Source organism: Apis florea, unplaced genomic scaffold (genome assembly GCF_048593485.1).
Source record: "Apis florea isolate Af1SG1 unplaced genomic scaffold, ASM4859348v1 contig_3078_pilon, whole genome shotgun sequence".
NCBI classification, from domain to species: Eukaryota; Metazoa; Arthropoda; class Insecta; order Hymenoptera; family Apidae; genus Apis; species Apis florea.
The window spans coordinates 1406350-1423332 of NW_028256702.1; the positions used below are offsets into that span (position 1 = coordinate 1406350).

The following is a 16983-nucleotide window of genomic DNA, read 5'->3' on the forward strand; positions in this document are numbered from 1 at the left end:
TAAAAATTCGGGAAAATAGTTTTTAAAATGAAAAAAAAAAAATGTTGAATTTAATTTATAATAATTTAAAGTAAAATGCTTTATTAAATTTTAATAGAACTAGAACTATTGCTTTATAATATATATAGATATACTGTATATAAATTATTAGAGTTAAAATAATGAAATAATAAAAATAATTAAAATAAGTATAATTAAAATTAAAATTTTTAATTATATTTTTTGTTAACTTAATTTTGTTAACTAATAGTATTATTGAATTGTTTTCTCATATAAAATATTTTTTGCAATTAATAAAAGTATAAATTTAACATATTTAATATCAATACCGAATAACTGATAAATTGAGTAATTAAAATTTAACATCATAAAATATTTAGACGCAGTAGTTTACTACTGTAATAAGCTATTATATTCAATTGAATTTACTTTATTTTTGTATTGATTTTCTTTAATAAGATTTGTAAATATAATTTATACATTGCCTAAATATTTTTACAATATTAAATTAAAATTTATCATTTAATGTACAAAATAAATATCAAAGTAAATGTACAAAGTAATAAAATATCATACGTATCAAATAAATAAAATTTGTAATTTTTGTAAATTTTTATTAAGTACAGTAAAAATTTTATTAACAAATGAAATACTTATTTCTCATACTTTAGAATTTCGAGTATTAATGTAGGTTACAAACTGCAAAAATCGAAAATTTGAATATTTTAATTAACCTATTAAGGACCAAATAGAAATATTATAATTCTTAAAAATATGGTTATTTATCTTTTACATAGAATTTTATTACGTATTTATTACGTAAAAATATAAAAATTTAGAAATTCTTTAAAATTTTTAAATGTAAAAATTTATATAGAAATAAAAATAAATGCTTTAAAAAAAAAATTCTTTGAGCAGTACTTTCGTGGTAACAAAATGTTACATATTTTATGGTTTTTAAAACATTTCTATCATATTTTTAATATATAACGGACTCCTTGATGTAAATGTATTGATAAATACTACATGAGAATTTTTACAAAATTTTTACAAAATAATAATAATATAAAAAAATATTTTTATAATTTAATGGAATCTCCTTTTACCATAATGCCACAAATAACTGAAATTTTTAGAACGTTTATTATATTATTAATTACGATTTTAAAAAATATCGTACCACACATTATATTATATATATTAAAAAAAAAAAAAAAAGAAAAAAACTACAAATGAACGCAACTTAATAAGAATTAAATTCTCGAGAAACCGTTTAAATTGTCTTGATTTTTATCTTGTCGTTCAGAAAAAGGGCTATTGTCAGGGCTACTTTAAAATACATCCATGATTGTGGAAAAGGAAGAAAACGGGAAAGAGAACGAATCGATGTGGTGTGCAAACAGTACCAGGACTATGTTTCCTGAAATGGAAGAACCCCTTAGTGGGCGTTTATTCGAACGCATACGCACAAGCAATTTCACGCGTCGGTACAGTAAGCACTCTGCAGATTAACTCGCCTTGTAAACCAGACAACATGTTTATTTCTGCTCCTTTCATACCGATGCTTCTTTGACACGTTACAATGTTTTCAGATCGATTATTTTCAAATATTTTAATAAAAATTACATAAAATATAATCAAATATAATAAAATTTTAACGCTTTTAATAATAAAAGAAGTTGAAACAAATTTTGTTTCATAAATTTCCTTATATTTATCTTTACTTAATGCAAGTATATATGAAAAAATTTATCACTTATTGAATGTATATTGTCTTTCTTTGTTATTACTAATATGTTCACATATTTAAGGATAAGAGATATTTAAGGATAAGTAAATTCGATTAATGTTGTTTTTTAAAGTAAATGTGTCAGCGTCTTATACATCTTTTATATATATATATAAATATATATATATATATTAATTGCAATTTTTTATAAAAAATTTAATGAATTTCTTATAACTTTTCAATGTATCATGTTGTAATTAATATTCATTTATTTCAACATGAATTTTTCGTAAAAGAGTGAGTAACAATTTTTTAGTTATATTTTATTCAATTTAAATTCAAATGAAAATGAAAGAAAATAAAATATTAAAACAAATCAAATACATTCTTGTTTTATATTGGTATTCTAGAGTTTCTTTCGATAGAATTTTCTTATAAAATTATTGTACTGGCATTTATCATAAGTATAATAATAAAGTAATAAAATTTTTATATTAATAGAAATAGTATGTACAAACTTAACACTCACATTTACAAAGATTAGCTATATCTGCAGAAATTATCATATATATTTATGAAGTAGTAGTTTTATAATTATAATTATAATGTTTTTAAATAAAGAAATTGTATTTTATAATTAAATGAAATGTTTAAAAAATTATTTTATAAGTCATAGTTATTTTTGAAACTTCAGTTTCAAAACATGTATAAATTTTTAATACTACCCTTTATTATTCCTGTAAGGTATCGATTTTCATTACTGCATCGTGAAGCAATTGCAAATGAATCTTTATTATCTTTCTTTGAACATTCAATTATTCAACGTGCATATAAAATGACGTTTCTTCAAAGTCCAGATTTATAGATTTTATACGTACATCATTCATTAGAGTTTATTTTATATTAAAAAAATTGAAATTTACTACATTAAATTTGAAATTTATAACATAAATATTAACATAAATCATTGTGAAACTTTATGATTAATTTGGAAAAAGTGTTAATAAATATTAAATAAATATTGTAAAAATCACTGATGAAGAGAGACAGAGAAATGAAACAGAGAAATGGGCAAATGAAACAAAAAGAAATTAGCAATATTAAGATTTTCAATTATTGATTCTATTTGTAATAAAAAAAATTAGTCAAAATTAATCTGCTCAGGCAAATATTTTGAAAAATACGAAAGATATGAAAAAAATATTTTAAATAAAAATTATAGGATTTCAAGGGTTCAAAAAAAATTTACAAAAATAAACTTTAGATTTTTAATTAGAGATTTTTTTAATATTAGCTTAGAAACGATTTCGAAAAACTATCTAAACGTAATTTTACATGTCATAAAGAATATTTTTAGATTATGCTATATATAAGATTATACAGGTTGTTTTTAATATATTCATAGAATTTTTCCAAAGATCAAGATAAACATAAAAAATGATATATAAAAATACATAAAATATAAAAAAAAGACCATTCTATCGTTGCATTCTATTCTTATCTTTACATTCAACACTTTTTAAATTACATATAATTTAAATAAATCTTAATTACTGTTTTAGCCACAATAATATATTAACATCTTGTTTATATACGTACTATAATATATATAGTATTATTTACTTTTTTTTTATACTAATAAATTGCAATTTGAAATTTTTTTTACGATACACAAATATCTCTTTCTTTTGATAATTATATAAAAATACAAAGAATAAAATATTTCTTCAAAATTCATCGTAAATTATCATAAATTATTTCCATTGTTCCACAATATTATTTTCATATAGCTACGTATATTAAAATAAGTAAATGGTCAAAATTTTCACAAAAATTTTCTATTAAAGTAATTTACAAATAGAAACAAACGTAGCAACTGTTTTGCGATTTTCTTGGATTTTACAAATTAGGAAACACAGTAGCAGTATCAAGAACAAGTTTCTAAACAACTAGACGTTTTCTAGATTGTCCAGATTGTTGCAGTAAGATTGGCTATTATTTATGAACCTCTCGAGTTGAAATATTTTTCTCTTCTCAGGTTTCTATATCCTGAAGATATAGAATATTATGATAGCCAACGTTATCACTCATAAACTTCCTGCAATTTTCTATTACACCATCAAAAGAAAACGATTGCTTTCTACAGTTTTTTATAGCGTAACTAAATTCAACAACCTATTAACGATAAATAATGAGATTAATTAAAATTTAGTATATTAATCGTGAGCCATTATTTAAAACTAATAATATATAAAATTATATTTTAGATTTATAACGAAATATAATAGGTTGCGTGTAATATTAAGCTGACAAACATTTTATAAATGTTATAAATGAAGATTCAGATATTCATCCCATTTAATCCACACAACGTACACTATTATGAAAATATCAATTTTCTACGCGATAAGTTCTCCTATATACATATTTATAGTTCATTGAAAATAAAATTTGTCGAAAGAAAAGAAATCCACAGTGGCAAAAATTAGACGACATTGTCGCAAAATTGCGTACAAATAACAGACGTCGACGAGGAATAGACGATAAATAAAATATTCACGAAAGATCCGAGATCTCGTTTCTTCGAAATTAAAAAGCGAGAAAGGGACAAGTTGCACGCGATATCTAATTTATTTAATCTCAGCTCCTTTTATATTAGCCTACAGTATAAAGCGAGTTAACGCGAAGGCAACATATTTCTGTTCCCTTTTCAACATCAATTTTACAGGTTTTCCATCGAGTTTTTCGCGTTTACCCGCCTCGAAATCGTAACTCACCTTGCATGCCGCCTCGATACGATATGCTTACCAACGTGTTATTACACGTTCGGTTGTATGCAAGCAGGAGGAGAGCATCGATAGCCGTGGGCATCCCCTTTTTAGCATTGCAGCCTCATTGTTCATAAGCGTTGCAAACTAGTAGCTGGAGGATACTCGTCGCTCCTTTCCAGATGCTATTCTCGCAAGGAATAAGGGCATCGTATCGCGTATGCAGGTGTGCATACATCGGGAGTATGCATCTCGCGTCACGAATCGCATCTATATGTTAATGCTGCACGCAACCACGCGGGTAATTCTCGTTGCACGCACCCACGCGCCGTGCCTCGTTGGTCGGATGCATATGAACGCGATTCCGGAAATCGTACAGATCGTTCAGACCCCTCCAACCATGACAAATTGATATTAACACCTTTTATTTTTGTACTAATTGGCGCGGTGGTAAAATGGTATCGTGGATGATTGAGTTACGATCGTTTAACACGTAAGGTGTTTCCTTATCATTTTGGGGGATACGCTTTGGAAATACGTTTTCTTCGCGATATTTGAAGTGATTTATTTGAAGTGATAAAAGGCACAACTTTGATACATTTTGTCGTAATTTGCTTGGAAAAAAAGAATATTTAAGAGGATACGATATAGTTGAGTATAATTATTAAGGAAAACTTGTTTACTTCGTTTGTTGAATGATATGACGATTATTTTTTTTTTTTTTTTTTTACCTTGTTTGAGAAGAGATTTTTATTTATGATTTAATACTATTGTTTTAAATTGAATTCAATGAACGCTGTACATGGTTGATTTGTTATTTAAATTATAATAAAAAAATAATATAAAGTAATAATAAAAAATTATATAACGTTATCGTCAAATACAATATGATCATTTGTTTTTTCATAAACTGGAAAATTATGTATTGAAGTAAAACATAGATCAAAATCAAAATCATATATATTTTTATATGACAACATAAAAGAAGAGAATAAATTTTCTAGTAATGCCAAAATACGAAAGATCCAATCTATTATTGATGTAAGAAATTTACAAATTCTGACTATTAAATTAAGGATTACATGGTCAAACTTCACTTTCCTAAATACTTATATACAACATTATATAATGGCAAGTTGTCTTTGGATATTAAATTATTAAGTACATAAGTGATCATGTATAAATAGCAATTAATTAATCACTATCTAACATTTAATCTTTATTGATTATTATTTATTATCCTGGATATAACTTCTAGATCCTATAAATATATATGAGCCAATCTTTTGATTACTTGATTAATTTTTAAATAAATTTCAAGTGAAAACAATTAAAAATATAATTAACTAAGATAGAAAAAAGTTCATAAGTGTTAAGTCAGATGGAAATATGATTAAAAATTTTTCTTTGTAAGAAATTTCTTAACAATGACCATCATCAATTTGATCATCACTCATTATCTGATATTTGAATTCATGACACATAATATTACTTAATATTAGTGCCATGTTTAAATAATTAGAATTATTTATTATGTATAAATATATAGTTTTATAAATAGATATTTGTAATTATATTTTTATCTAAGAAAAAAAAAATTTTCGTATTCTTAAGACAAAAAATATGAAATCTATCATTTTGATTATTCCAATGTTAATAAAGAGTTATTATCAAACTGATGTGATCGCACAGACGAAATTTTGAATAAGTCAATAAATTTATATATGTTATTATTTAATTTCAATTGATTTGGTTAAATCATCTTTTAATTTCATTAATTTTCATTGCAAAAGCTTTTCAAATAATAATATAAATGATCCTATATTTCAATAAAACGATATTAAAATCTTTTAATTTCAATATATAAGCATAAATACTTTAATTTCAAATTCAATTTTCAATAATCAAGGATACGTTTGTAATTTTAAATAAAAAAATTTAAATGTATTAATCGATGATATAAAATTAAGATTAAAGAACTGTTTTCATCAATTTGACAATATTTCCGTGCTTTTACATCTGGGATCGGATTAAATCGGCGATCCCTCAGCATCTCTTGTTTTTCATTTCAAACATGCATGCAAGCTGTCGGTTAGTTCATCTGAAAAACACTCGAACGTTATTGATTATCGAATGAACGAGTTGACGACCGATTGTGAAATTCACAGACAAATATCCCACATTACGAACAACATTACATGTAAGTACACTCTCGTCTATAAGTTGCCATTTGCTAATTTTAAGCTCACAATAGTTTAATTTTTGAATTTTTTTTTTTTTTTTTAGTTTCAAATTATAATTACAAATTTTTTTCTATCTATTTTGTAAATCGCATAAAGTTATTTTGAAAAAGTGAGAGTATTTACTATAGCTTTAAAAAATTATATTTTTTTATAAATTAAGAAAATTTCTTATATTTACCTTTAATATAATTTGATACAGTAATATATTAGTACTTCATGTTTTTTAATAACATTTAATAGATTAAAAACAATAAATTATATTAAGATTATTAAAATACAATATTTTTTTACAATTCAATTAATTAGTTGATTAATTAGTTAATTAAACTTGTAACATATTCTATTTCTACTTTCCTCAAATATTTTATTTATCAATTTCAATATGCATTATAATGTAGTTAACCTCTTTGTAATAAAAATAAAAATTTGATTGAAAATCAAAAACAATGAAAAATAGGATTAAAATATGTTGAAATGCATTGAAAGTTTTATACGTCTTTAATTTTTAAATAAAATCAAAAAATGTAACATTTTTTAAAGATCTAGAATCAGATTCAATTTATTTCTTTTAACAAAGATGATATAAAGATAAGAACTAAAGAGATTTCCTTATATATATATATATATATATTATTATACGAATTGAAAATTAATTTTTAAATGAAAGAAAATTATTAACCTATATAAACTGCATTTTAAATATAAATAACTAACTTTATGAACTCTGAAAATTTTTCAAATTCGAAGCCTCAAATTTTATTCTATATTTTTGACTTATTTTTATTCACATAAAATCACCCTTTGGTTGCAATTATATACTAGTATACACATTATATATTCCAGATAAAACATTTTTACTTTTAAGAGCGGTATAATATTCGGTGACTTATGGTCGGGAATGTACGTACATATTACGTACTTGTCATCGAAAAGAGTGCAATTCTACTTAAGTATAAAACCGGCGGGCTCGATGACGGTTTTGGTACTTGTACCGGCATTCAGTTGCCCTGTCGAGAGTTTTCCTTTGCTCGAGCCAGCACAGCCAAATAATTTCCGAATGGATCCACGTGTGTGCGTGCATACATCGAGGTTGCGAAGACGCGTGGAAGTAAATGTCGGTCCATTAAAGGGACGAATGTATATCTGCGGCTAAATAATAATAACTTGGGAACCAACCCTCCTGTTCCATTGCGTTCAGTCATCACCATCAGAAGAAAGAGAAAGATACTTACTGGAAGGAGAAAGAGAGCTGGTAAATGAAGAGGGAAAGAGAAAAAGATAAAGCGTGGAATAAAGCGAGATAAATAGAAAGGGAGAGGGTGGTGAAAAGATAAATAGAAAAGATGGAAGAAAAATAAAAGGCAAAAAGAGATGGAATGAAGAGAAAAAATGAATGTATCAAAATATAATAGAGATTATTAAAAAATATAAATGTTAGTTGATATTTCTCTAATATAAAATTTTTTAATACTTGCAAATTTCTTTGATTTTATGTTGTTATATTATAATTTTATTACTATTATTAATAATCTATTTAATAAATGTTAATATCTTGGTTAATAATTGAACATGTTACTCTCGATGAAAGCTTTATCAGGTGTTAAAATGTCGGATGTTTGTTCTTTTAGAACTGATATTGAAAAACAATTATTCTCGAAGAATTCTCAATAAGATTATTAGTGAAAAATGATAATAATAATTCTCAAGAATTTTACTCTTAAACGTACTTTACGACATCTATAATTATTATATAACATCAATTTTACAATTCATTATGATAAAAAATAATGCTATTTATAAAAATGTAAAAAAAAACCATGCAATGATATTTAGATATTCTAGATAATGTACTTCTAAACGGATATCATAAAATCGATTTTATAAAGATTATATTTTGTGTGAAATGTATAATATATAAAATTCATAGAATAGAACGCTTGCAAATTTCAAAAGGATGCTCGATCGATATTGTCGGTACCGCTCGAAATACCGACCGATTGAAAAAAAAATTATATTGTTGGTAATTATGGACATTATGCTCGAAAGGATGTAAATTACATAGGGAGCTGGTTCCCCGGTCGCATTTACGCTTCTTTGTTCTTGCTTAATAACAATGACTTCGTTCGTAAATGCAGCTGTGGGTTTTATTCGAAGGAAATGCATCATTTATCGGCGACAATGACTGTATCTCCTCTTATGAAGTTGAACTCCTCTTTATCCGCAAATTATTGTATCGAGATGGTAATATGTAATAGTAGGAGTAACTGGAACCTCGAGGCAATGATATGATATTTGATCCAACTATTGAACATGTCTACGGTGGATAATACTTTATTATTTATAGTTGCTATACTGAAACATGTTTCTTTTGATAATGATGCTTATAGTTCAAGCTAAATAATGTTATCAGATAGAATAGAGTTAACATATAAAGGATGAAGATAAGGTAAAATATATATAAAAGATTTAAGACATAAATTTTATTACTATAAATGTAATATTTAATTTAATTATTAATTATATATATATTTTCAATTTCATTGTAATAGATAAATTGATAATTAATCGATAAATTGCAAATGAAGCTTTGCATTATAATTAATTATTTATTTTATATATATATATATATATATATATATATATACTATTTAATTTTTAATAATAAAAATTAATAAATAATATTATTACAAATATTATTTATTAAATTAGATGTTTTATTTTAATTAATCATACTTAAGCAATCAAATAAGAAAATATAATGTTTTTTAGATAAAAAATTTTTAGAAATATATTTTTAAAAAAGCCCAAGTTGAAATTAAATCAGATAGAATAAATTTTATCAATATTAAAATGATTATATATATTATCATGAATGTTAAGGAAGAAATATAAAATTAAATTGTTACAATTTATTAGTAAAAAATTAAATATATAATACAACTGACTTTAATAAATAACAACAATATCTAAATATATATATATATTAATTAATATCTATTTTATTCATTACTATCAAAACTTTTTAAACGAAAAATTTTTTAAAAATGGAAATCAACATTTAAAACATTATTTTAATTGAAAAGAACAAAATATTCTTTAAAAATGAAAAATATAAAACAAACATAATTGTTATTATCTTTTTATTAAAACTGAGTTCTTAAAATAACATTACTTACTAATCTCTAATATCGTTAAGTTTACTCTTTTACAATTTCACAGTTGTAACTGTGAAAAACTGTATGTAAGATTACTTTCTTTTTTTCAATAACGGGTTCAATAAACAACATTAACACTTATTAAAATGTGTCCTAATTCGACCAATGTTCATTATTCCAAAAGAAAAAAGAAAAATTTATTAAAAAAGGATTAAAAAGGAGCTAACGTTCTTTGTATAATATTTCAAATTTACAGTGTACACGTATTTTTGCAACTAACTGTATATAAAAACGCGTGATAAAAAACGGTAAACTTTTTCCTTAATGCTTGTACACCGGCACAAGTAGGCCGTTGGAAACTTGGAGCAAATGGGCAAACTGCAAGTGAGGGTAGCTTTAATTAAGCTATTAGGGTGGCTGAGAGGCTGCGACCAAGCGGCTAGACATTCCAACCCCTCCTCTCTCTCTCTCTCTCTCTCTCTTTTCGTCTGCCAAATTAATATTGTGCTTACATTCCATATTGCAACATGGCAAGGAAGTTTGTAGCAGTATAAACTTCCTCCCTTCTCTACATTTTCTCATATATGAGTATGTATTTCTGCTTATGGGAATATTACAGCGGAAATTACGAATAAGTCAGATTCCTTTACCATTAGATACCTTTCTGTGGATTTCTCAATTAAGATTTTACACCGCATATTTCTTGTAATTTAATTATTAAATGATATGAATCATGAGTTACAGATGTACTTAAAATAAGTGATAAGAATTTTTGAGTAGATAAGGATTTTTATGTGATTGTAATTTTAAATTAATTACACTTAATTTGTTAGTTAAGTTTCTTTATAGTATTCAATTTTGCAAGTTTTCAAATTTTATCGTTTGTTTCAAATGAAGGAAAAAATTATTTTTTATTTTCTGTTATTATATGATTATTAATTTTATTAATAATATATATCAATAACAATTAAATATCGATAAAATGTTATTATGATATAAAATTTTTATTTTTCTCTAATTTTGTAGAAAATTTTACATTTTATAACAATATATAATTTGGTAATATATATTTTAATAATATTTTATATGTACATGAAATAAAATATTGTTTCAAACATACAATAAGTATTTGCAAATCAAGCTTAATTTTATTTATAATTTCATTACATATTTTTGAAAAAGAGATTTTCGAAATAGATAATTATAAAGAAATATCTTCATTTCTTTAACTGTTACAAGATATTGCAAAGGAATGAAAAATAATAGGAATTCGAACGTACATGCATATTATTTATTAATTTGAATATTACTATTCTAAAATGAGTGTTTTATTCAAATTGCATTCAAATGTAAGAAAATAATATTTCAAATTAAAAAGGAAAAAACGTTTAACTTCAACATCATTATAATGCAATATGTATCGAGGTCATATTTATGTAGCATAACGCATAGAAAAGTAATCCATGGCTATAGAATGAAAAAATGAAAAATAGAACGTATCTATTTCAGTTAAACGGAGATAATAGTATTTCATTTACATTAAATCCAAGTGCAAATATTATAAATACTATCTATTTGGATATAATCCTTTCGCGTCGCACACTGGTTGCTTTCAACAACCAGGCGCATAAACAATTTTCAATTCACATATTCAATTTTCTTTAAGATAAATGCATCACATTTTATTTACATTCATTGGAAATACTTCTACAATATACGTGTTACATTCTACTTGAAAACTATCTATATATTATGCAATCATAAAATATTAATAGAGTCTTGTATTGTAACATATTGCTTTTGATTATTTTTTCTTAAACGAAAATATATTGCATCGAACGAAATATTATCTTCAACTTATTTCCCACGTGCATTATTCGAAATGTATGTTTTCAAAAATAATCATTTTTATTCATTCCTCCATAGAAGATCTCGATCACGAGTAACGTACATTAAACAAAAATCTATACAACGTTTCCCACGAAACGTATCGAAACAACAAAGCAGATTCACACGTTACATCGATTCATTTGACATTTACTCACCGGCTCGTCCATCGTAACCGCGGTCGTCGTCGTCGTCTTCGTGCTCTCCGCTCTCCTCGCCGGCCGTGCCTTGAGTCTGCACAACCCTCGGTATTTCTGCGAGAAGAAAGAAAATAAATGTGAAATCGTAGGACGAAGATATACGCTAAGTGCAGCTCGTATCTCTTCTAAAAGGGTACACGGTTTCCTCTTTCGTATTCGCAAATTTTGCCTAATTGGACTCGTGATCGAGCGATAACACGGGCGAGCAGTTCGTGTGCTCCCTCCAATTGATCGATCGATCGCTTCTAAAAACAGGACGGCCACGATCGAAAATTTTCTGCTCTTTTTTTTTCTTTTCTTTTTGTTTCTCCTGACTGCTCCTTCGCTGTTTGAACCGTTAATGGAACGTTTGAAAAAGTTCTCTTCGTGTATTTCATTAGATACCGTGTGTACGTAACAATGAAGTTTCCCAATTGGTTAGATATTACCATTTTTCACTGATGACTTTGCAATAATTGGATTTTTAAAATTCATTGGAAAACTTTCGCGAAATTGGAAGAATACACATATGCTCCACGTAAAATTTCATGAATTATCTCTGATATTATTGAAGATATAAAATTTTTATTAATGATCTCTAGAAATATAATATAATAATATATTTGGAGAATTTTCTGGAAGATGAAAAATATCGAAAAATGTTATATGTGTTATATTCAAATTTATTTAATATTTATTTAAGCTAAAAAACGATAATAAAAAGATAGAACAAGGTAGAAGAGCAACGTGTTTTTGTTTATTTATTTTTTTCGTATTTTAAGTTTTATAAATATATACCTTTCAATTTTACTATGCAAAGTAGTAAATGATTAGATAGCAATTACTCAAATAAGAAAAAATTAATGTTATTTATTCAGGTTCGTTCAAATTACAAATCTTTGAACCGAAATTTAAATCAAACAAATCGATATCTATATAGATATATTGATTGAAGATACATGAGGAGAATAATCGTGTAATAATTGAAAATAACTTATGATTTAAAAGTGTCATTTTTATTCTTGTTTATTTCAAAACACTTTTGCATTACATTTCTTATGAGAAACATTCTCTATATTTTACATTTCTTATTTATCTTTTTTTTCTCAACGAAATTTTGAAAAATCTTTATTTCTTGCTTATATTATATTTTATTATATTTTTAATTTACAACAGATTAATTATATATCAATTTTTTAAACAAATAATAAAACACACATTATAATTTTTTAATTTTGTAATATTTAAATACTGAAAAAGTTGAGACTTAAAACATGTATTGTTTTATTATTGATGACATGAATTATTAGTATTATTTACATGTTTTTCTAAAAAAATTTTCTACAGATATTTCATTCATCATAATACATTGATGATGAGTACATTCTAGTCACCCGATGTATCGATGAATACTTCACGTATATAACACAAGGATCCCTCATAATAAATCAGGGTAAACTTTATATAGAATGGCGTAGTGCGATATGCTGGAAATAATTAATAAGTCTGCTACTCACGAAGTCAACTTATTGTTAGATCGTTAACGATGCGTTGCAAAAGTGGTTGATAATCGCTTACTATGTGATAACTGACGTATGATCATTCAAACGTCAACTAAATTTTCGATATAACTTCGATATTTATTTATTGCATATAAAGTGGTTTAAAAGAAAAAAAAATTAATTATAATTCTGAATAATAATGTGAGAAACGATATTAACTACAATTAATATCTTTCCAACGTTACGTATAAATTATTATTAGTTTATTATGAATATTATGTAAAATTCGAAAACAAAAGTTGTAACTTAAACGTAACTTATTTTCTCGGATGTTATAAATATTATAACTCTAAACTATCGTTTAGAGATCACATTTTGCTACTAATAATATTAAATTAATTATAGAATCACTCGATATCGAGAGATTATATTAATAAAATAACGTATTATCTTTTCCACTGTGTATCGCGAACTATTATTATCGTTGAAAAATATACACATTCTTTTATTATGCATATAAAGAAATAAAATAGAGAGAGCTAAAAAAGCATAGAACGTTCACGCTACTCGTGATTTTTAAAGCTCCATTGTATATTCATTTTTACGTACTACCTTTTTTTTATCAACTTTTATGGGAAACTGAAAATAGAATATTGATGAATGCATTGTAAAAATCTTCTTTTAAAAATCTTTCTGCTTTTGCGTTTTATACGTCTATTATATTTTTACTTCTTATATTTCCTACATTTTTCATTCCATTTCATCCTACGTATGTATATTAGAATTCAGAATGTGCACTTGTTGCTTAAAATCATTTTATTACAAATTTAACAAACAAGTATATAAGGTGTTTGTAAATAATATATTTTAAAAGAAATGAAAAATAATTTTGCAATCTCCTATAATCAACGTAATAGTAATATAAAAATTTTCATTTCACAATTGATTGAGGTCGTTGATGATTCTGATGTAGAATAACGAGTGGAAAAGAAATAAAAATTTCATTTTCGAATAATAAAATTTGAAAAATTTGAAATTTAAAATAAAATATTTGTTACCAAATACAAATATAATTAGCTAATTCTCGATATAAATGAGCTAAATATTGATAAAAAATTATTCTACGTATGAAAATAAGTAAAAAGTATAGAATATAAGTTTTTAGAAATCTTAAATTAAATTTTTTGCTTATTTTCATACATAGAAAAACTTCCTATCAATAATTCATTTCGTGTTCAATCAGGAATTGTCAATTTCATTTACACTTGAATGAAAGAAATTCTATTTTTCCATTTCGACTCATTATTACATATAGAATCACTCATCATTTTGTGAAACACTTTTGTATTTGTATTTTATTTTTTAAGAAATTTTTAATTCTTTAAACAATATACTTTTTCATATCATATAAAAAGGATAAACTCATTCAGGATTAATATAATAATCTTCAAATATAATTCCTGTGAGATAAAAACAATCTAAATGTTCTCACAAATATAATAATTCTTATTTTATAAATTTTACCACAAATGTGATTCGTTTCTTTTTCTTCAATGAATACTTCAATTTTTATTTACAAATTTCATATCTGCACTCTCTTCTATCAAATAACGTTCACGTTACTCCAAAATTTCGTTAAATGATTTACTAAGCGATATAATTAAATAATACTAGAAATTTTCTTGCAGTACAATAAGAGAAATAAAAGTAAACGTATGGACATATTTCCTTTACAATGATAAAGGAGACGCATGAAGGCTATAAAAACTTAACTGTTGCATATACTTACTGATGCAAGGTGCAATATGCGATCTACTCTGTTGGTAACCTCTGGCACATCTATTACAAGTAGTACCAGTTACACCGTCTTTACACGGGCATTGGCCGGTACTTTGGTTACAAGTTTTTCCGGAAGCGCCGATCGGATGACAGTCACACGCTGTAACACGCAACATGCAAAATAAGGGATGGTTAGTTATAGTTATATTATTAGTTGTATTATGTAATCATGTGAAAAGAGTAATTGGAATTTATTATTATTATTATTTTTAAATATGGTATATTAAATAATTTAAAACGGTGAAAATTTTATCTTACAAAAGAGATATAGTTTACTCTTTTGTGCCCGAGTGTGCGGTAGGTATGAATAAGTTGGAAATGTGGATTCTACAAGTGCAATTCAATAGGAAATCACAATGATCTTTTGTGATAAATAAATAATAATTTTAAAAATAATAATATTCGTTTGTGCAATCCATTATTGTGAATATTATAATAAACGGTTAATAATGTCCAATTATTTTGATGTATCATCATTTTGTAAAGAGCTATTGATCAAAGATATAATTTTAAATCGGAATTATAAACAACACTTTTAGAACTAGATACATGTAAAATGATGTTATTTGAAATATTATTTCGTAATCATCGAATATATGTATGTTATAATAATATATGTGAAATATCATTTCACAATTGTTGAATTATTTAAAGAAATGCTACTTCATAAATATTCACAACTTTATAGGAAAAATCCAGAATCTGGTTTATTATATACAGGCATTCAAATGGAAAGAGTTAAATATCTTCGTTATTTTTCGTTTCGTAAAAAAATTTTATCAGGAAAAATTATTCAGGAAAAAGGAACAATAATATGGCGATAATATCTTATTTGCAATTGAAAGAGTTTCAAAAATTTTAAGATCATCTCCATTTTTCCGAGTGGAATTATATATTTTTTATACATTGATTGACTTACTTTTACATTGTCTATGAAAAAATATTATAATGAACGTCAAAAAATTATAAATTGAATCAACCAATACATAAAAAAGTACATAATTTTTATTTACAAAAGTGGAGATAATTTCTCAAAACTTTCTCAACCGTAGAAAAATATTACATAAAAATAAGAAAATATTTAGATTATTCCCATTTAAACGTCCCTTGTATACCGACATATTTCTTGTTTATACAAAACAATTCCATAATAACTTTTGATCGAAATTATTTCCTCAAATACAATTCAATAATTCATTATACAAAATTGTCATTGTTTTAAACGAATCTGAAACAAACTATATATATATATATATCATTTTAGCTACTTTTTCAATTTCAAATACTACAAATGCGCAATTTTCTCGAATCCGATTTAACCGACCACAATTCAATTCATCCCTTATTTCCATTTACTATATCATTTCACTCCTCCATTCATTATATCTCTTTCAATAACTGAACGGCGAGCCGATTCACGCGAAACTTATAATTTCCCGACTTGTTAGCTCGTTTATTCATTGATCACCGTTCTCCTTCCTTTTTATCGCATTCACCGCTTCCGGGATTAAAGTAGGAGAAGAAAAGTGGGAGGAGGGTTAAAAGCAAAATCAGGAGGAGGAGAAATGTTTGCTCGAAAAGTCAGCTTGACACGTTCCTTTTGCCCACTTACTTATGCAAGCTGCAGTATTTTTCATGCGGGAGAGACACTGAAAAGCGGTTAATTACGATTGCACTTCGA

General features: G+C 25.2%; 1 protein-coding gene across 4 annotated transcripts in view; it reads right to left on the minus strand.

Moving 5' to 3' along the window:
- Window positions 1-16983, minus strand: part of LOC100870357 (netrin-1) — a 212313-nt gene that overhangs the window by 18350 nt on the left and 176980 nt on the right. For 2 of the 4 annotated variants that reach the window (XM_086908504.1, XM_012491325.3), the window contains 2 exons: window positions 15253-15402; window positions 11941-12036 (listed from right to left, as the gene is read on the minus strand). In XM_086908504.1, coding sequence (XP_086764630.1) covers window positions 11941-12036; window positions 15253-15402 — 246 coding nt within the window. Of the gene's footprint in view, window positions 1-7545; window positions 7972-11940; window positions 12037-15252; window positions 15403-16983 lie in introns of those variants that run through there. The other 2 variants (XM_086908505.1, XM_086908503.1) reach the window with 2 other exon arrangements.